This window comes from Ambystoma mexicanum, chromosome 2p (genome assembly GCF_040938575.1).
Source record: "Ambystoma mexicanum isolate Mex_15411 chromosome 2p, UKY_AmexF1_1, whole genome shotgun sequence".
Lineage (NCBI taxonomy): Eukaryota > Metazoa > Chordata > Amphibia > Caudata > Ambystomatidae > Ambystoma > Ambystoma mexicanum.
This window is the reverse complement of record NC_090923.1, coordinates 343,115,638-343,136,512: the sequence shown is the minus strand read 5'-3', so window position 1 is coordinate 343,136,512 and position 20,875 is coordinate 343,115,638. Positions and strand designations below refer to the sequence as shown.

The window sequence follows — 20,875 nt, the reverse complement described above, 5'->3', positions numbered from 1 at the left end:
ACCCTAACGCCATGCCACAAAAGACCCCAAAAAGTCCCTTACCGGCATCGACGAAAGCGCTGATAGCACTTCGACCTCCCACTACATTCAAATAGCGGTCACCGCTAATAGTGGTGACCGTATAGTTGCGGAACCGGAAATAGCGTCATCGCACAGGAACGGGAAAGAGCACGGCGGCCATCTTTAAAAACACAATCCATTGCCATCTTCAGCACCCAGGACCTGTTTCCACACGACTCCAACACCAAATCATCCCGCAAACCCTGACGATGTCAAACGCCATCAAGAAAGACGCGGATCGGCAGCGCAAAGACAAATACACCAGCGAGGAGCTGATCATGTTAACCGAGACCCTTGCCGCAAATGCCAATGTTGTATTCGCCAATGACATGCAGCGTGAGACCCTCTTGAAGAAAGAGGCCATCTGGGCAGAGGTGGTCCACAAAGTCAGTGCGGTGGGCACCACCACCCGCACTGTCAAGGACTGCAGAAAGCGGTGGGATGATCTACGGCTCCGGGTCCGCAGCATACTGGCTGCAAATCGCAACTTGGCAATGGCCACAGGAGGTGGCGCTGATTCACCAATAAAACTCCGGGAGTGGGAGGAGACCTGCGCCAGCACAATTGGCGTGGAATCCATCGCAGACATGGAGCGTGGTGCGCCCACTTCATCATATGGAGGTGAGTGTACACATTAAACAATGCACTGTGAAGGGTGAGGGGCCCCCTAAATCTGAGTCCAGAATCAGCCCATGGATCCAGCTACAAACATACATGCACACAACCCTGCCAATGTGAGTGTCACACCCCAACACACACACATGCACCCATCACCACATACACGTGCAACACAGACCCATTCATGCATGACCCACCCGACATCCCTATTACCAGATTCCCAACTAAAGAGGTCCCAATGCATAGAGCGGCATGACGTAATCATTCTGCATAAGGCACGTAGAACCATCACCGATGATATTCCCTATTTTTGTCCCCCACAGGATCACAGACAGTGATGAACAGGGCACTGTGACACATGCTCCCCCAGCCAAGAAAAAGGCCAGGACACAGGAGACAGGAGACACCGCCACCACCTCAAGGGGCACAGGGAGGAGTGAGCACCAGCAGAGAGGTAAAGGCAGCAAGATCGCCAGTTCAACATGGCCTGAAGCCACGGCTGCTACAATTGCTGCACCCACGACAGTGTTCCCCCCGTCATTGGAAACAAGCACGCAGGGCCCGCTCTCTGCCGCCACCAGTTCCACTGGTGAGGCAGCAGCCACTGCGCTGCTGTCAGACGTGGAGGAGACCATTGACCTTGAAATGCAAAGGCAGACCCCTAGCCCCCCAATCCATTGAGCCAAGCCCACGGCCACCATCGCAATCAAGTAGCCATGGACAATTTGACAACGACACCGTAGAAGGGCGCTGGAGCCCTCCGGTGTCCTCACCTGATTGCCGAGGCATGGACCAGGGAGCAGCAGCCACCCCAAGAACTGGACGCAGTCGCCATGACCTGGCCAGAGGCGGGTGGACATTACAGCGCTGGTTGGCCAGCATGTGGAAGAGGCAGCCCGTCTGAGGGAGGAGGTTAGGTCGAATGCAAGCCAGACAAGAGAGGGCATGGAGACCTGCACAAACAGGCTGTGCAAGGCGATGGCCCAACTGAGGGAGGTCCTCACACGCATAGCGTACGCTATGGAGTGACAATATCCCCCCAACCACAGGATCAACCGGGCACCTCCTACTCTGCAAGTTCACGTCATACAAGCCCCCGCCGCTGCTCCTTGCGCACCATGAGGGGCACGCCATCCCAACCTCCGAATGGCGGTGGAGGCCATGAGAAGTAGGGCCAGCAAGAACTAGCTGGCACATGTGCAGCAGGACACCTACGCACTACAAGCCACACATGGGGGTGTTGTGGGGGGGGAAGGGTGTTTTGGGGAGTGTTGTGGGGGCTTGGGGGGAAAGGGTGTTTTTGGGAGTGTTGTGGGGTGAAAGGGGGAAAGGGTGTTTGCACAGTTGGGGCCATGCACTTTTTGTTCACAAGTTAATCATAATACACTGTTGACAAGTTGAAACACAGGCTTGGTCTTCATCATTGTGTATGTGTACTTTATTGGGGACAGGGTCCATTGTGCGCCTCACCACATAAAGCAGGGCAACAATACCCATCTCCATCCAAATAGTTGACCCTTGTCTCTCAGAATATTTTATATATCAGATGCTGACGCACATCGTGTCCCTCCTGGCCATCGCCTCTTGCATGTCCTGCCGGGCCATTTCCCCCATCCTCATCCCCCTCAACATCATCTTCATCAGGTGGTTGCATGTCAATGTCAGGGGGCATAGGCACATTCCGTCTGATACACATATTGTGCTGCATGACACATGCCATGGTTATCTTCGGCACTTTGTCATGGCCGTACAGGAGAGCCTCACCCGGCCAGCTTAGGCACCAGAGCCGTGTCTTCAGAAGGCCAAATGCCTGCTCAATCACGACGCGGGTACGGTTATGTGCAAGGTTATATTCCTCTTCGTGCCTGTTCTGTGGGTTCCGTATAGGGGTAAGGAGCCAACTCTTCAGGGGATAGCCAGCATCACCTGCATGACTGGAACAATGTGGCCTTGTTACTGGTCTCCTCAATTGCAACCTGGATATTTCACACTAATTCTGTTAGCATTCTGATTGGCATCCACAAATCCCTGCATGCATGGAGACGATCAGTGTAACTGCAATGTGAGAAGGTAAGCTAGTCCCTGCAAGTGGACGTGCACCATACATGCCTCCGGCACTATTTCCCATGTCCTGGGTGTGGATAGGTCCTAGGTGTTCCTGGGCCCAGACAACCTTTGTACGACACTGCTAGTGTACTGCCATTATGATTCCAATGTCCCCATGCTGTGAAGCGGCACATCAGTAGTGGTGTACGGGTGTGGTTCTGTACAATGGCTACAGGTGATCCATTTGCATGCACTCAAGGGCGCATATCTGTTGTGGTGATCAACGCACATTTACATTATGCATATTGGCTGCATGTAGCAGCTTTGTGTCATGTAGGGTATGGTATGATGTGCAATGTGCATGTGGATAGATGTGTCATGTATTGCGTTATGGATTGATGTCTTTGTTGTGCAGTTTACTACTTGCATGTGGTTTCGTGTCCTCTCCATTGTGGGCTGCGTTGGTGGACATTGGCGTACATCTGTATGTCCTTTTATTGTTCGGACGACAGTCCACAACCAGTTGGAGTATGCATCTCCCCCCCCCCCCCCCAAACACACTGCCATGTGCCTGCCCTGCTACTCACCAAGTAGCCACAAACTTTGTCCAGCATGGCGCTCCATGTTGCGTGGTATCATTGAGTTCCGCAGGACCATTGATTCATGGGTTGATCAGGGGTATCGGTCACGACAATGTGTTATTCTCTTTTTTGAGTCACATACCATTTGGACATTGATGGAGAGGTAATGCTTTCTGTTTCGGTAGACAGCCTCATTGTGATGTGGGAGCACCATTTCCACATGGGTACAGTCGATTGCCCCGATGCTACTTGGGATGCATGCCAGTGAATAGATGCCAACTTTGTCGTTGGAGATCTCCTGGGCTGTCCGTGGCAGGGATATGTGTTCACTTGTGTGCTTCAGGGGGGCATCGAGCACCTGGGTCAGCGTGCATGTGAATACTGGTTGTGAAATGCCATCCATATGCTCTACCGTATGCCGGTAGGTGCCTGTGGCCAGGTAGTGGAGCACAGTTACCACCTTCAGCAGAGGGGGGGGATGGCAGTACGGATGTCTATGTGGCTCACTATGTCGTTGGGATTCATGTCCACCATGGTCGTGATGGTATCCCGGTCCAGGCGGCGCAGGGTGTGTATCTGCTCAGTGATTAGGTTGAATGAAATGGCTAGAATGCTGGGGATTGCTGGCTGCCTCTGTGGTATGACTGGGTGCACTGGTGTGGCTTGCTGGGCCAGTATCGCCATACTCCTCCCCCTGCGTCTCCTCTGTGCTGCCTGTTGTTGTTGGTGCTGCAATGCAATCATGTCCTCCAGCCCATGTAATGCTGCAAGTATTGGAACCATCTCGGTGTGGGAAGGGGTGTGGTGTGCTCCTTTTGTGCTGCCCCAGTCTTCATTGCCTCCACCTGTGCTGTTGTGGCCACCTGTGGCAGGTGGGGACATTACTCAACTCTCTTAACGTGTGGTTCGCGATGCCGGTATTTCCTCCATGCCGGTATGGGCTTCTTCGGCCAATACCATGCTGCTATTTGCATGTCCGCATGCCTTGTAATGGCGTGCTATTAGCGCCATGCCGCTATTTCCGACCTGAGGGGTCGCGCGCCCACGGACTGGCCGCTATTAGTGGCACAGACCAGTCCGGGTCATGGTTAGCTAGGGAATTTAGCGATACCGGTAATCCCTTACCGGTACCGTTATTCCCTTACCGCCTAATGTGTAATGAGGCCCATTGCGTCTCTCTGCGCTCGCAAATCGTCTTGAGGTTAAGCCAGTGATGGAACTTGGGAGAAGCGGGTGCCCCCATGTCCAGGAGTGTCCTGGCTACCACAGAGGTCATACCGACTAGGCGTTTCTCGTTCAGATTTGGGCGGGGCCGTTGAAGTAATGGGTAATGGAAAAGCAGTGTTTGAGTCCTGGTACAACAACTGGCAACGAGGAAGCCTGCTCAGGCTGTGCATCATCCTGCTGCAATCCTGTGCTGCCCTGTGCAGTGTTTCCTTAACTTATCCTCCTTTGCCTGCCCTTCTCATCCTTCTCTCAAACCCACTAGGGTGCTCTCAATTTCCCTCATCTTCTTTTACTGCTTTTCTATCTCTTATCCTACCCTTCTCGCTAAGACTGGAAGGAAGAAGCTCAAGAAGGACACCTTGATCTCCAATCCAGGTCTTACCATCGCTGACACCTATGTCAGTGCTTCCTCCAGACAGCCTCTAAACAGCATACTCTTTGTCATTCCTCACAAACAGCTCAGGTACACTGAAAATAAAAATTAGTGATGCAATAAGTTAATTCCTGGGCATTTCCAGTTATGATAGCAACCATATATCCTTCTTCTAAAACCCCCTTCTCTTTTTTCTGGTATCAATGCATTGGCTACATTGGTGGCTTTCGCTACCAAAGTGCGGCAAAACCAAAATTGTGCTCTTCCTCTTCAAATGCTGCCCTCCCAGTGCAGCTCTGGTAAAAGTGCAGAGACTTGGGACCCCCCCACCAGCAACTCCAGAACAAAAAGTACTGCAGCTTGGGTGCACAGCTCTGGAATAGGGAAGTGGCTCTGACAAATTTAACTGCTTCCGGCATGTGCACATGTCTTTGACATCACTAACGTCATTTCCAGATGCACAGGCATGTGAAAATGGCACTGTACCTCCTCAAAATGGTACCCGAGGTAAGTGCACTATGATTTGATCCTAAAATCCCATTTGCTGCATCAAAGTAACTAAACGAACAAAATACGTCACAGTGCACATTTCAGAACATTACGCTGCACATATTTTAATAAACTAGCGTGCCATAGTGCGCAGCATCATGTTCAGTATGACCCCCACTGTCTGCTTTGCATATGTTTTTTCCATTCCATTGCACTGAACAATTTCCCCCCTATTTTTGTTTGACGCAGAAGCAGCCCTTTAGCTTTCCGCAAGTCAATTATTATGCAACACTGTTTGAGCTATAATGTGGATGCTGTACGAAAATAATTCTTTGTAGAGGCTAAGATGTTGCTATCTATCAGAATGACACCAGAGACAACAAACAATAACTGCCATCCTCACAGCAAGCAACACATGGGAAAGCTAGGAATGTAGAGAAGATTGATCAATAACTTCCCCTCTCTACTCTTCCTTCATACCTGTAGTTTTTGCACACTAGATGGCTCCACCTAGGAGCCAACGCTAAAAGACAGACTGTAGCAAACATATTTGATTGTTTTATGACTATAGCAACAAGTACAATATGCATTTACTGCAATTAATATGGTATTACTCTTTTGATACAGATTTTTACTTGATTTGGGACGACACAACTATGTCACACCAACATCTTATCTTGAGCTGATTGCTGCCTTCCGCCAGCTTCTCACTAACCAACGTAATACTGTGATGAAAGCAAAAAGACGATACACTGGTGGTTTGGATAAATTGGCTTTTGCTGGATCTCAAGTGAGTATACAGTACTAAGGCCATGACTAATAAGAAGAGACATGAACATGATATCTTTTTAGCACCTTGACAGTGTACGCTATACATTGTGATTATGCGTAATATTGTATTTCTTTTGTAGGCATATTACTGGCAATAGATAAACAATATTTCATTGTTGATTTGTAAGTGTATGTGATAGAGAGCGATGTTACTGATAGCAATGCTACTACTTAAGGTTTTTATAAATAAGAGGTTTCCTGCACACATTGATAATGCTCACTAGTCTAATTTTTTAAAGAATGTAAAGCAAATCATGATCTTACTAGCTAGTGATAATGTTGCATGTTTCATGTTAAATCGACTTTCTAATGCATACTAATTTCTCTGCAGATGTTTTAGTCTTTAAAATATAACATCTTCCAGATGAGACATATGCAAACATTTGTACACTTTCTTGGTCGCTTGGAGTGTCAAGAGTGGTTGGTGTTCGTAAGTTAGCATCACATTACATGACATTATATTATTTATTTTTAATTTTTTATTTTTATTTATATTCGGCCAAGAAGCAGGCCCATAGACATAAGGCGCAGAGTAAACAAATAACATAAGCAATAATACAGATGGTGAACAGGACCAAAGAAGAAGCCTTATTCAAACATATGGGTTTTCAGAGATTGTTTAAAAAGAGCAAATGAAACAATGCCTCTTAGGTCAGGGGTATAGTGGAGGCATGGTATCGCATGTATGACACTGACACAATGGGTACTCTTTGTAAAACCTTTATTGAAGTTTCTGGGGTTGGAAATACTCCTACTTTGCCCTATAATTACCATAAAATAATAAACCAAACAGTCCTAGTAGTCTGTCAAATCAAAATGGTCTATGCTAACAAAAACCTAATGCCTGCCCTATCTTGTGTACAAGAAGTGTATAAAGGTGAAATGTATGCAAAGGAAAAATCAGTGTTGAAAAGAATAAATGTAGCTGAATCTGTTCTCCTCCCTACGATAGACCACACGTAGTAAGGCGGTCCTTGTAGGCAGGATGACACACTCTGGATTGGGTTCTCAACACAGTAAACTGTTCCAAAACGTGGATCGAGGCCCGCCTGGCCTTCCACATTAAAGTCTCTTGTTCAGAGATCCAACTAATGTTTCAACACAAAGTTCACGTAGATCCCCCTCTGTCAGGCTCAGACCCCTTCAAACACCAAGTTCAAGTAGGTCCCCCTCTGTCGAGCTCAGACCTCTTCAGCACAAAGTTCAACAAAACTTGCAAAGGGGCTTTCTCCCCAAGGTTATTACACTTCGGGTCTCCCTCGGCCGGGCTCAGAAAACTTTCAGGTGTCGAAGACTTTTGAAAGTGCGTGGCTTTTTTACTGACCTCCGCAGAACCATTTCGACTGATAATTTAAGATTCAACTTCCACTCTCCCCTTCTCTAGGCGGTCATTCTGCTTTCTTTGCTTTTGCACTTAATTCCCTTTATTGTTACAAACAATGCACCTTTCACAGAGACTTCCGAGTGGGCTACTTCTTTTTACCGGACCAATCCGTTACTTGGTATCGCTGATTCCACAGCTGTCTTTTTACTTCAAAGTTCATGTACAGGTATGCCTTTCTTTGCATCTCATCCACACGTGTGCAGCCTTCACTTGCAATATAATGTTGCGACTTCAAACTTTCTCCAACACGTAACGATCTCTCAGGTTGCTTTCCAACTCACCTCTGTGTGCGTTTTTTTCTTGGGTTTACGATTTCCAATTCACAAGTGAAGGTTAGTACCACAGGCTTGGCCTCGCCTCACTAACGCTGCCATTCACCTAGGAGGGTCACTGGCCTCCTTGAAAAAAATGCAGTCTTCACTTGCGGGATCTGACCGCCTCCACATGTCTTTCGTGGCCTGTCAGAGGTGATGACCTCCAGTAGAGATCTCTTAGGGTTTTCGACCCGCTGCTCTTGTCCCTTGGTCCGTCGCTCTTCTCCAGTAGGTTTGCCTTAACCCCCGAAAGTGCTGCTTGTACTCTTGTTCCACCTTGCGCAGAGTGTGTCTTTAGGTGTTGCCTTTTATCGATGTGAGGAGAGCTAATTGGTATCAGGTGTATGCACTTGAAGTCAAGTGCCTGACTTTGCCTAACCAGATTAATGGGGCATGTCCAGTACGATGTGTGAGAGTTAGTCTTGTTACTCTGTCACCTTCGCTCAGTGTTTGTGTAAAAAGGGGGGGAGTTGGGACCTCAGGGAATCCTACAAAATAGGGTGGGAAAGATGAACAAAGAAAGGGTAGGAATACCGCGTCTCACCATCGGCTGTCTTACCCCCACTCCCAAAAGTCCCCTCACCCAGGTGATCCTCCCACGCTGGTCCATCCCCAGGAACTGGATGCAAAAGCGATGGCCGTGTCCTACCCACCTGGATGACAAGTCCCTGAGGACTAGCGTGTGGAACACCCTTTGGTTTCTCACAGGGGGCAAGGTGTTCCAAGGTGTTCCAAAGACCTGGAGCCGCAGAGGAAAAATGCCACTTGATAACCAGAGTAAGCTTTGTTCTCAGAACCATCACACCATTATTGGAGCGCAAATTCCTACAATTCGGGAGCCAGTTCAGACATTCTGATAAATTTCTTGGACTGAAGCAAAACAGGAATTTATGAGTTATTGTCAAAAGCTGGAAAGAGATTCTGTTAGCCACTGTAGTTCTTTTCTGGACTGAGATGCATAGTTTCTCTTCCTCAGCCCTGCTACCACCCAAACCACACTGTTCTGCAGTACCTGGAGCCTATTAATGTCGCTCTTACAGATACCAAATAAAAGGCTGCCACCATAGTCGATCATAGAGCCAATCATGTCCCGAGCAAACGTGGCTCTGTTCTGCTTGGAAATAAAAGAGCGAATTTGGGTCACAAGCTTGATGTAATAAGCCGAAGAGGAAATAAGAGAGTTAACATGAGATCTCATGCCCAGATGCTGATCAAAGATGAAGTCGAGGGTTTTAACTTTGGGTAAAGTAATCAATTTACAGCCCGCAATGACAAAAGACTGATAAGCAGTACTCAGCTTCTTAAGCTTGTCAGCCATGCCGATGACCTGTTTTGGCGTCATTCGAGGCCAAACCATTGGACATCATCCACTATTGGATCAAAGAATAGGCAGAGTCTTCCACTTCCAGCACTTAATCATAAGTACTGGACATAGGTATTAGACACTGTGCGTCATCAGCGTAGTTAGTATAACTAATCCCTATGTCGTTAAATAGTTCGAATAGAGGTAGAGCATAAAGTGTCTGTTAGGGAGAATTCTCTGTTAAGGCTAATTTCTCAAACCTAGTGAGTCCCCCAGCAGCTTTGCTGGATTTTTTGGGGGTTTATTTTTTTTCTCTCTCCTGCTAAGGGTGATCCTCTTTTACTCCCACTCTTAGACATGATTTAAGGTGATCCTTTGACTTTGAATGTGTTTTATGGGCTATGGGGTCTTTTACTCCATAGGGCTTCATGTGTTTATGGTATGTGTGTTACACAGCACCCTCCGTGCAGTAACACAGGGGTGTCATAGTGACCCCCAAACATAGACTCCATACCCTGGGACTGACTACTGTCTCCCAGGGCATGTAAAGTCACCAATGGCTTTTCTAGTCCTAAATTGTGAACAGAACCAGTACAAACCATCATATTGTGGACGTAATTCGATTGCCCCTGAGTCTGTTGTCCGAGGGGGCACTGTCCAGTCCCCCCTGATTGAGTTTTGGCTGGTGGCAGTGGATACTAATTTTTATATTCAACCGCGAATATATTCCTATGGGATTTTCCCATTGTTCGAGGCTACCACTTTTTAGCATAGCCTCAAACATACCGCCGGTTTATTAAATTAATATTAATTCACCGGTTGGGATTTTATGTCAGAACTCAGTGCCAAAATGGCGTCTGTGTTCGCTTTTGTAACTCTAACCCAAGTCGAGCCCTTTGTTCCACTTTTTGGCGGGCTTCTGCACAGAAGGCACCCTGGACCGAGTTGCCTCGGCAACTCAAGTCGCACTCTTGTGTGATTGTCCCAGTGGTGAGCCGCTCGGCTCACCACTTAGCATGTTTGAATGACAGCAAGGACTGATGAATGGGGGTTTTCTGCATAAAAGCAGGGCTTTGGGGACTGGAACTTCAGAAGTCGCCACAGGACCAAAGAATCGGAAGAGGGAGAAGCTGAGCCGACCTGCAACGACGACACCACCGGTGGAGCCCTGCTGAACCGGCTCACCACCCCCCGACGACAGAGAAGATCTTCATCCCGGAGAGTCTTCTTCCTTTGAACTGGTGGGGATAACCAGTTCGCCCTCTTTTTCGCCTTCCTGGATCGTCTCGTGGTCGAATCGCCCATGCCAAGCACCCCGGCGGCCGGATAGCCACGCTTCACCACTACCACAAATAAAAGGGTAGTACCTTTTAACTGGGAAACTCCACGGCTGGTTTCTTCCCTGGCAGTGCAACAACCTCCAGCTTTCCTCCACGTCGAGATCCTCTCTTCCCCTGGACGAAGCACTGACTTGCACCTGCTGCCAGGAACAACTGCCCCCGCTGGAGCTTTCTCACCATTTAAGGTACTGTGTTCCGCCTGGTCTCCCTTGCAACAGACTGTGCAAGGTGTCCTGTAAATCCTTGACTCTCTATCCTGGGGTGACCTGGGACCTGCTAACTAACTTTTTCCGAACTGATCCAACTCCTTTTGAACCATCTGCAAAGACTTTTAAAGTACAATTCAACTGTGTGATCTTGGACACATTCCGCCTTGCTCTCTCCAAGAGTGGGCCTGGCCTATGAACTTTCTTGCTCTACAGTAGACTCTGCCTTTCTTGCCTTGCTGTGGTTCTTTTAAAAGTGTTGGTATTGTGTGCGTTCTAATTCTGCCTTTTTCCCCTCCCTTTTTAACTAACTTATTGGAGTGCCATCTTAGGTTAAGCGCTCAACTCTGTCTGCAAATAAGTGGTGGTTTAACTAAGACTTGTTCAATAAGTAATCAGGGATGTAAATATACTGATAGTGACTGTGTTTTGAACTTGCTTGCCATATTAGTGTTAGTGTATTTTTACAAGTGTGTTTTTAAATAAATAATGATATACTTTTATACCAAAGCTCTGGTCAGTGTTTGTTTGTGCTTCTGTATTTTGGTAACTGATGTGTATACTCTATATACTGCCTAACTCTTCTTGAGAGAGGTCTGACTGCTCAGCCACAGCTACCAGGTAAATCTGGATGGTGCAGACTGCTAATAATTGGGTTTACTGTCTATAACCTGTAGTTTTAAGCCTTTTGCAGTGGTCCCTAAGGGAACTGCACAGTTTTCTGCCTAACAGTGTCTGGTACAAGCATGAACCTTGAGGTACACCATACTGGATTTTTATTGGCTCTGCAACTGCATCCTGTGAAATACTCTGGCAGTTCTATTATCAAAAAATGAATTGACCCATCCTGCAGCTGATGGAGAGAAGCCTGCGACAGCCTCTCTACTAGCAGAGCATGGTCCAATGGGTCAAACGCTGCGTAAGATCCAATAACATTAAAAGTACAGGCTGACCCTTGTCCATAAAGCGTAGAATGTTCGATTTCATATCCAGTAGTGCATACTCCATACCATGAGCCGCCCTAAACCTTGACTGCCTTTTGCCCAAGATGTTCCTGCACCTGTAAATATGCCACCCTATCCAAGATTTTAAGAAGGAAGGGGACATTGGTGATTGGTCGATAGTTATTCAGCTCAGAGGGATCCAGCTTAGGTTTCTTTATCAATGGAGATATCCAAGAATATTTGATGCTGTCCGGGACATGGCACTCCCTAAAAGACAGATTTACGCATTTCGTTATAGAAGGTCTCTCGCAAAGGTACACAGTCCTTTACTACTACCACTGGGCACGCATCACCCATACAACTGCTAGGCTTAATGATCTCCGACATTTCAGCCTCTGTGATTGATTGAAACTCAAAGATACACAGTCCTGAACAGCCATCTGAGAGACTTTAAAGGAGACATCCACTCCAACATATAACTTTTTACCCTCTAGGTTTTCCCTAATGGAATCTATGTGATCACTGCACTGCCCATAATGTAGACAATTAAATAGCTGACTCCCATTATGGCTCAGCGCGGTGATCACATAGATCACTGTGCCCTGCATTCCCATAACTGCCTCCCCCCTACCCACTTACGTTTTCAGCAGCACACCATGAAGTGTGCCGCTGTCTCTCCTCCGAGCCTGCAGCACCGATTCACGCCCACTAATGTGCGTCTGAACTGGCGTTGCAGGGTCCTTTTTTCTTTTATTTTTTTATTGTCCCCCTCTACCAACTAACGGAACCGGGGGGCCCCCTCCAACCCCCACTATGCCGACAAAGGGGACCGGGAGATGCCCCCGCAACCCTCGCTCCCATTAGTCGATGTAGTGGGGGTCAGCATTTTATTACTGCGCAAGGGTGACATTTTAGTATTATTCCTCCTAATGCACCGCAGTGTTCCAAGCATGGCCTCCTGTATTGAAGTGCACCACAAGCCTTCCTTGGTAATCGTAGGCAACTCAGTTGGACACAGATTCTCTAGTTCTCTCAGAACTGTAAAAAGCTCTTTAGTATCAGAGGCAGCATTCCAAATTCTTGAGTTATAATCAGATTTTTTGGCATTGATGATGGAAGTTTTGTAATTCTTGGCTGTTGTAGAATACAAAGCCTTTTACCCTGCAGTGCATTGGGGAAAACATAGAAGGTAAAAATGGATCTACCTCTGACCTAGAGTTGGTCCATTTGTTATAACATTTCCTCTTTATAGTTATTAACTCGTAAAGCTCTGGAGTGTGCCAAGTATTGTGCTTTCTGAGTATCAAAGACTGACTCTCTAAGGGTGCCAAGCTGGATCGTCTGCTGAATTCAAATCAATCTTCTGCACAAAGGCAGAAAGAGGAGGGCCCAGCATCTCAGTTTACGCACATTTCTAGGTGTTACAATAACCCTAAATGGTGCAGTTCTCGTGATCTGTGATGGCAACACCACAGCGAAAAGAATAACACTGTGGTATTACCACGGGCAAGGTACCACACCCATCTCCCCAACCTGTATATTCAAAGAAAGAAGCCAATCTAGACTATTACTCTTACAAAGAGTAGACTCAGAAACAAGTTGCTGGAAGCCTAACTCTCTGAAAACCCAGTTCAGGCGTAAGGCAACCTAATCATCACTATTATCGAGCCAAAGATTAAAGTCACGCAACAGGATAGATTTTGAAGAAGGCTTGAGCATGGGTAACAACATTCTCATAATTTGTTCTGGAAATTCCGGCATATTAATAGGTAGTCTATATAGTAACAGGAAGATGAATGTGGTATTCGGATCAACTAAAATGTTAATGTAGATAACATCACAATAAGGAGGGCCCTGTACTTCAATCCCATGCATACCCAAAGAGGATTTGCAGATAAAAGAATCCCCTCCACCCACCCCCACCAGTAAATCTGTCAGTCCGAAAAATGCCATAATTCTCAGGAATGGCTAAGAAAAGGGAAGGCCCAGCAGCCTCATGTAGCCAAGATTCTGTAATGGCACAAATATCAAGAACTAAAATAAAATCTGAAACATCGGTTGCATGCTTTACCAAAGATCTAGTCTTCAGTAACATGCATTTCAAATGGCCACCCCGACCATCGGTTGCCAACTTAAAAAGTTCTACCAAAATTTCTACCAGGGATTCCACTGAACCACTGTCCTTAACTCTACCCAAAGCCTGCCTTACTACAGGTTTGTTTGTTTGTTTGTTTTGTTTGTTTTTATTATTTATAATGCGCGAGCGTACCCGGGGGTATCAGGGTGCAGCCTTTACAAGAATTTTCGAAACTTGGTTACAGTACAAAGAATATGCATAATACAAGAATAGAATACACCAATGTTTTATACAAATCAGTAGTAGGCCTGCAGGCCATTATATACAGGTAAGCAGGAAGGCACACATGGTTACAGTTTGTGCGGGTGGTGCTGGGCACTTCATAGTCTTAGTGGGTCTCGAGTTTCAACCATGAGACTACCAGTAAGCGGAAATTCTCGTAGGGCATGTCAATTCTAAGGTTTGGAGGCAAGGAATTCCACAACAAAGCAGCTTTTACTGGGAAGCTGTTGCCCCCTATGGTGGGCCGCTTGTAGTGGGGAACAGATAGACAGTTTTTGTATGCAGTTCTAGTGGGTCTTAATGAGGACTGTCGTTGGAATCTGTTGATCAGGTAAGTTGGGGCGGCATTGTTCAGAGACTTATGAGTGAGTGATGCCGTTTTTAATAGAATTTTATCTTTAGTGGCTAGCCAATTGTTCTGTTGGCTAAAGTTTGTAATGTGTTCCCTTCTGGAAATGCCCAGAACTGCTCTTAGAGCATTGTTCTGAAGGGTTTGCAGTTTACTGGTGGTAGCCTTAGTAGATCCCAGGTATAGGGCATTGCAGTAGTCAAGGCGAGACAAAATAAGAGCTCTGGTGAGTGTCAGGCAACTGGAATCCGACAGGAAGGGTTTAGCTGCGCGTATTAATTTGCATGTATAAACCGTTGAGGATGCAAGGGAGCTCACTTGTCTTTTGAAGGAAAAATTGGAGTCTAGATAAAATCCCAGTGTTTTGACCTCCTGTCCAACTTTGATGTTGTTTCCGTCAATCATGAAGGAATTGTAGGCCGGGCCAAGTTTCTTTATGGTGAGTGTGGTGCCTAGGATGATGAGTTCTGTTTTATCATCATTCAGGCATAGTCCATGAGTGGCCATCCATGCATGGTTGATGATGTACACCCTATTTAATAAGGCCAAATCCTTTCCATAATATCCAGAAAGCGGAAGGAGGATCTGAGTATCATCTGCATAATTAGTGTAGGTGATCCCGAGATGATCCAAATCATCGAAAAGGGGCTTCGTAAATATGTTGTATAGTGTAGGGTAGACACAGGAGCCCTGAGGAACACCGCAGGTGATAGGTATGGGGTCTGCTGCAGCCGTGGGAGAGAAATACCCTCATGGTCCTACCGTTAAGGAAGGATGTGATCCACGTGATGGCCTCCGTTGAGAAGTGAGCTGCAGTGTGGAGGTGTGAGCATAGGGCAGAGTGATCGACCAGGTCGAAAGCTGCAGATAGGTCAAGGAGAAGGAGTAAGGCAGCTTGGCCATTGTCTGTGAGCGAATCGAGGTTCACTCAAAAGGACAATAGGCCTCATCACGAGTGGGCAGTATTCCGGCGGTAAATCTGCTGGGATACCGCCCAACCAAATAACGTTACCGCAACTTGGTCCATCGCTATTAGCGTTGGATCCCAAGTTGCAGTGGGGCGCTAAATCCCCATTTATATTGGGTCTATTGGACCCAACAGGGCATTTTCAGCTCAATCACTGCAGCGCTAATACTGTGGCGTAATTGCGCCAAAAATGGACAGAAAGTCTGCAGATTTACCCCCAGCTCAGAACTGGAGGTGGACCCCCAACTTTCCGCCCAACTCATAGTAGAGCGGAGCGCTAATGCGGCGGTAATGGCATTACCGATGCATTTTTACTGCTTCGCCCAACTTGTGATGAAGCCCAGTGTCAGCATTCTGTTCCAAAAAATAGCAAAAACTAGCCCCATAAAGGTGTCAACCAAAAGTGACAACACGCTCGGGGCTTTAAATCGATCCATCCTGCCCATGCCCACAGTGACATTTTCTGGCCCACATGCATTACGACACTGAGCATTGCCGGCAGATTTTCAATGGTTCCAATGGTTATTTCTATTGAATTTACCTTTTGATTGTGCCAAAATAACAAGAAGGAAACACAATTTAAATTCGAGGGGATTGGGTACTCCAACGTATTCCATATCTATGACAGGTAATCACCACAGCTGTGCTGCTTCGGAAAATTTTGGCGTCTGCGTCCTGCGTCGATGACATTGATACGCTGTCCTCGAGGGCCTCCGTCGAGCCAACATCACCGGATGTTATAAGTAGGATGCACGATGCCCGTAGCCTCAGTTCCGTTTTTTCGCAAACATGTTCGCTTTGGAGATCTCGGCGCGCCTCGTTTCTTCTGAGTTGTTCTTTCGGTTCTTCAAACCTGTCTGTTTGTGAAGATTACCATGATGTCTTTGTCGTCTTCAACCCCGCGGCCGGGTTTCAAGAAGTGTCGGGACTGCGGTTCCAAGATGTCGCTGACGGACCCGCACAACGCCTGCCTCTGGTGCCTCAGTGAGGACCACGCCACGGAAGATTGTGACGAGTGCCAGTCGTTAACATTGAAGGCCTTGCGGGAGCATAAGAAGCAGTTTTCTGTTGGTAAGGTGTCCATGCCCCGGAAGTCGAAATCCACTGGGCTTACGACTGACGATTCGAGGGGCGACTTTCCGCGTCGTCGGCGTAAGTACAGGGGGTCTCAGTCCCGGAGTGGGTCCCGCCATTCCTCTGCCTCTTCGAGGCACTCACGGAAGTACCATCACCGGTCGCCTTCCCCGTCCTCGTCTGAGGACTCCGCCCGTTGGCGGGTTGCTTGTCCCACCAAGCATTCCTCTCCTGCGGAATGGGATTCATTTCGTAAGGAGATGTTGGTGATTTTTCAGTCACAGGGCTCCGTTCTGTCCGCGCCATCGAAAGATGCCAGCAAGGAACGTGCTAGAGACACTGTTCGCACGCCTTCGGGCTCGAGCAGTCGTCGCGATCACCGGGAATCTTCGAGGTCCCAGTCGGACAAGGTGGATCACTCTAGCCATGCCCGCTCCATGTCCCGGTCCTCCACGCCCTCGAGACCGCCGGAGCCTGTGAGGTCTTCGAAGAAGACAACGACGCCTTCAGCGCCGAGGCGTCGAAGAACTCTCTCGAGGCTCCGCCTCCGAGGAAGCCGTCAACGCCATCGGTGCCCAGGCTGACACGCTCGGGGCTCCGCACTCAAGGCCTATGTCGATGCCTTCGGCGCCATGCTCGACGTCGACGCCGATACTGTCGACACCCGTGACACCTTTTGAGGAGGCTTTATAGGAGGTTCCACCGCAGACCGGTGGAAACTCCGAGAAAGGCCCTGTAGAAGTCAGTAAGGCCTTTATTTGAACCTATTTCTGTGCCCTCATCCAGGGATTTATTCAAGCCTCTGGATTACATGAAGGGTCTGATGAAGGTATGGTTCCTGAAGAGGTTCCTGACAAACTCAAGTATGGTCATAGCCAGCTAGAAAACCTGCGTCAGTCATTGCACGACGCCAGTGGTCTGGATACCTCTCCGGAGGTTCAGTTCAGTAGGCCTGAGCCTGGCACGCACGCCGAGTCCTCGTACCGGCGCCTTATGTCCAGGGTGACGGAATACTTGGGGTGGTCTGCGCCACCAGTGGATTTTCTGCAGGATTTACCTGATGGATATCCTTGACCAAGGTCCACCAACTGAACCGGTACTGCCATTCCATATGGCCTTGCAAAGAAGGGTGGCAGCGGCTTGGACTGCTCCGGAGAGTCTCCCGGCAGTGAGCAAGTCTTTGCCGAAAAAATACTGTCCAGCCAGTAGCGACCCCAGCTACTTGACTACGTGCCCCACTCCGGAGAGTTTGATGGGGCAGCCGGCTACGGCCCCGGCAAAACAGGCGTCGTATCCTACCATCCCTCCTGATAGGGACGACAAGCGTTTTGATGGCTGGGCGAAGAAATTTTCTTCAGGGGGTATGGCTTTACAGGCAGCCAACTCTGTGTGTGCCTTAGCACGTTTCAGTCACACTCTGTGGAATTGTGTCTCTTTGGCGGCTGACCATATTCCCAAAGGGGAGGAACGGGATGGCTTTCTTGCTCTCGTTCAGGATGGCAAGAATGCCATGTGTGAATCCATTCAGTCGGGTCTGGACATGGCCGATTGTGTCAGCCTGTCCATGGCGGCAAGCACCGTAATGCGCAGATTTGCGTGGTTGCGGAAGTCGGGGTTTGTTCCTGATGTACAAGTCCGGCTTCTCAACATGCCCTTTGATGGTGAATATCTTTTTGACAGCAAGGCTGACGATAGCCTTGAGAGGTTGCAGACCTCTGCCAACCTCCGCCTTTTTGTCCTAGGGGACAGCAATGGAGGGGAGGCTCCTTTCGATACTACTCTTCCTTTGGTAGATCGAGAGGAGCTGCAAGTCAAAGGGGCCACCGTAGGAGTGCCAGAGGTGGAAAACAAGGTATTCGAGGTGCCAAGGCCGGTCGGGCAGTTGCCTCTTTACCGTCAGGAAATGCAGCAGCCGCTTCAGCTCAATCATGAGGCCATGTCCCATGGTTTGCCAGTTGGGGGAAGGCTGGCGCAGCATCTTGTAGAATGGCGTGTCATTACTTCAAATATGTGGGTTCTGGAGATCATAGCCCACGCGACTGTCTTCCTTTCCGGCAGAGGCCTCACGACAATCCACCAGGGAATCTCTCTATGAAGAGTCAGGATCCGCTCCTTGTGCAGGAAATCAGATCCCTTCTGGAGAAAGGCACCACAGAACTGCTGCCTGTAGCGGAGAGGAACAAGGGATGGTATTTCCCTTATTTTTTGATTTCAAAGAAAGACTGGGGATTGAGATCCATCATGGACTTGCGTGGTTTGAACAAGCTCCTCAGGAAGGACAGGTTCAAGATGGTTACTCTCTCTCAAGTCCTCCAGGCCCTTCAACTTCAGGACTGGTTGGTGTCTCTCGACCTCAAGGACGCTTACTTTCATGTGCCGATTCATCCCAAGCTCAAGAAGTACCTGAGGTTCGCGTCTGGCGACTCACACTTTCAGTTTCTCGCCCTGCTGTTCGGATTGACCTCTGCCCCGAGGGTTTTCACCAAGGTCACGGTGGTGGTGGCAGCATATCTCAGGAAAGGGGGGATTTATGTCTACCCCTACCTGGACAATTGGTTGAACAGGGCGCGCTCTCCTGAGCAAGTCCTGGATCATCTTTCAGTCACCTACCACTCCCTCCACAGGCCGGGCTTCTCCCTTAACTTAAAGAAGTCCCACTTGACACCAACCCAGCGGCTCCAATACATCGGAGCAGTGCTCGACACATCCCTGGGGCAGTGTTTTCCGCCTCAGGTGAGGGCTCATCACATTCTGCAATTGGTGCACAAGTTTCAACATGCCCAGAGTCTCCCGGCATTCCAGTTCTTGAGGTTGCTCGGTCTCATGGCATCCTGCATTCTTCTGGTGCCAGAGGCCAGGCTGCGGATGAGATCTCTGCAGTGGGCTCTCAAGATGCAGTGGTCACAATTCTCCGGCAGGATGTCGGATCCCATTCCGGTGTCGCCCTCAGTCGCCCAGGATCTTCTGTGGTGGGCCGTCAAAGGCAATCTGATGAAGGGGGCTCCATTTTGGCTACCCTGGCCGGAGGTGACGATCGTGACGGACGCATCCCTCACGGGATGGGGAGCTCATGCCAACGAGTTGACAGTCAGTGGTCGTTGGTCTCTGTCAGAGTCCAGACTCCATATCAATCTGTTGGAGCTGAGGGCCGTCAGGCTTGCCCTGAAGGCTTTTCTGCCGACTGTGCGAGAGAAGAATGACCTGATTCTGACGGACAACACGGTGGCCATGCAGTACCTCAACAAAAAGGGAGGGGCAGGGTCACTTCCTCTGTGCAGGGAGGCGATGCAGCTCTGGTTCTGGGCCAGCCAGCAGGAATTTCGATCTCGGCAGTTCATCTGGCCGGAGACGAAAACGAGACGGCAGATGCTCTGAGCAGGCAGAGCACGATATCTCACGAATGGGAGCTGGCTCAGCAGATTCTCCTGGAGATCTTCACCCTTTGGGGGACCCCACAAGTGGATCTCTTCACCTCCAGTGTCAACCGGAAGTGCGAAAGGTTCTGCTTGCGGGAATTTCCTCCAAGTGGAGCCTTAGGGGACCCATTCATGGTGGACTGGTCCTTCCCACTCCTGTACGTGCTTCCTCCAGTTCCCGTCATCCCACAAGTGCTGCGGAGGTTACGGAGGTTTGGTTCCCGGATGATCCTCATTGCTCTGGCATGGGCCCGGAGAACGTGGTACCCGGACCTTCTCGACTTGTCCATCTGCCCTCCACGCCGTCTTCCCTACCGAGACGATCTGCTCGGGAGGGTGGTCAGGTTCTCCATCCAGAGGTCAGATCCCTCAATCTTCATGCTTGGCTTCCGAAAGGTTGGGGTATAAGGATTGGGACCACCCTGAAGACGTGATCTAGGTGTTGCTTTCGCCCAGACGGCCCGCAACAATGTCCCTGTATCGTTGCCGTTGGAGAATGTTCTGTGACTGGTGCAGGGTTAAGAATGTGGATCCTTTTTCATGTGACATTCCTGTGGTTCTGTCTTTTTTGCTTTCGTTAGCCCACAAGGTGGGTACCATTAAAGGTTACCTGGCGGCGCTGTCCATATTTAAGCGCTCGTCTGAGGAGTGTTCTTATTTCAAACTTTCTTTAATTTCTCAGCTTCTGAAAGGGCTCACTAATGTGTTTCCACCGTCACCTTTCCAGGTGCCCGGTTGTATTTGAACCTTGTTCTAAAATTCCTCATGGGTGCTCCATTTGAGCCTTTACATTCTTGTCCTTTGAGACTGTTAACCCTTATAACTGTATTTTTAGTTGTGGTTACTTCCGCTCGCAGAGCGAGTGAGTTGCAGGCACTTTCTGTTAAGCCACCCTTCACAGTGTTTTATAAGGACAGGGTTGTCCTTGGGGTTTGTCCTTCCTTTCTTCCAAAAATGGTGTCGGAATGTCATTTAAGCCAGAAGGTCATTATTC

The 20,875-nt window shown here is 48.6% G+C and overlaps 1 protein-coding gene across 1 annotated transcript in view; it reads left to right on the top strand.

Annotated features, from left to right (window-relative positions):
* The window catches only part of DNAH12 (dynein axonemal heavy chain 12), a 3,791,933-nt gene that overhangs the window by 2,431,654 nt on the left and 1,339,404 nt on the right, over positions 1-20,875 (top strand). Inside the window, exon 47 of the mRNA XM_069643677.1 lies at positions 6,022-6,184. Coding sequence (XP_069499778.1) covers positions 6,022-6,184 — 163 coding nt within the window. The remainder of the gene's footprint in view (positions 1-6,021; positions 6,185-20,875) is intronic.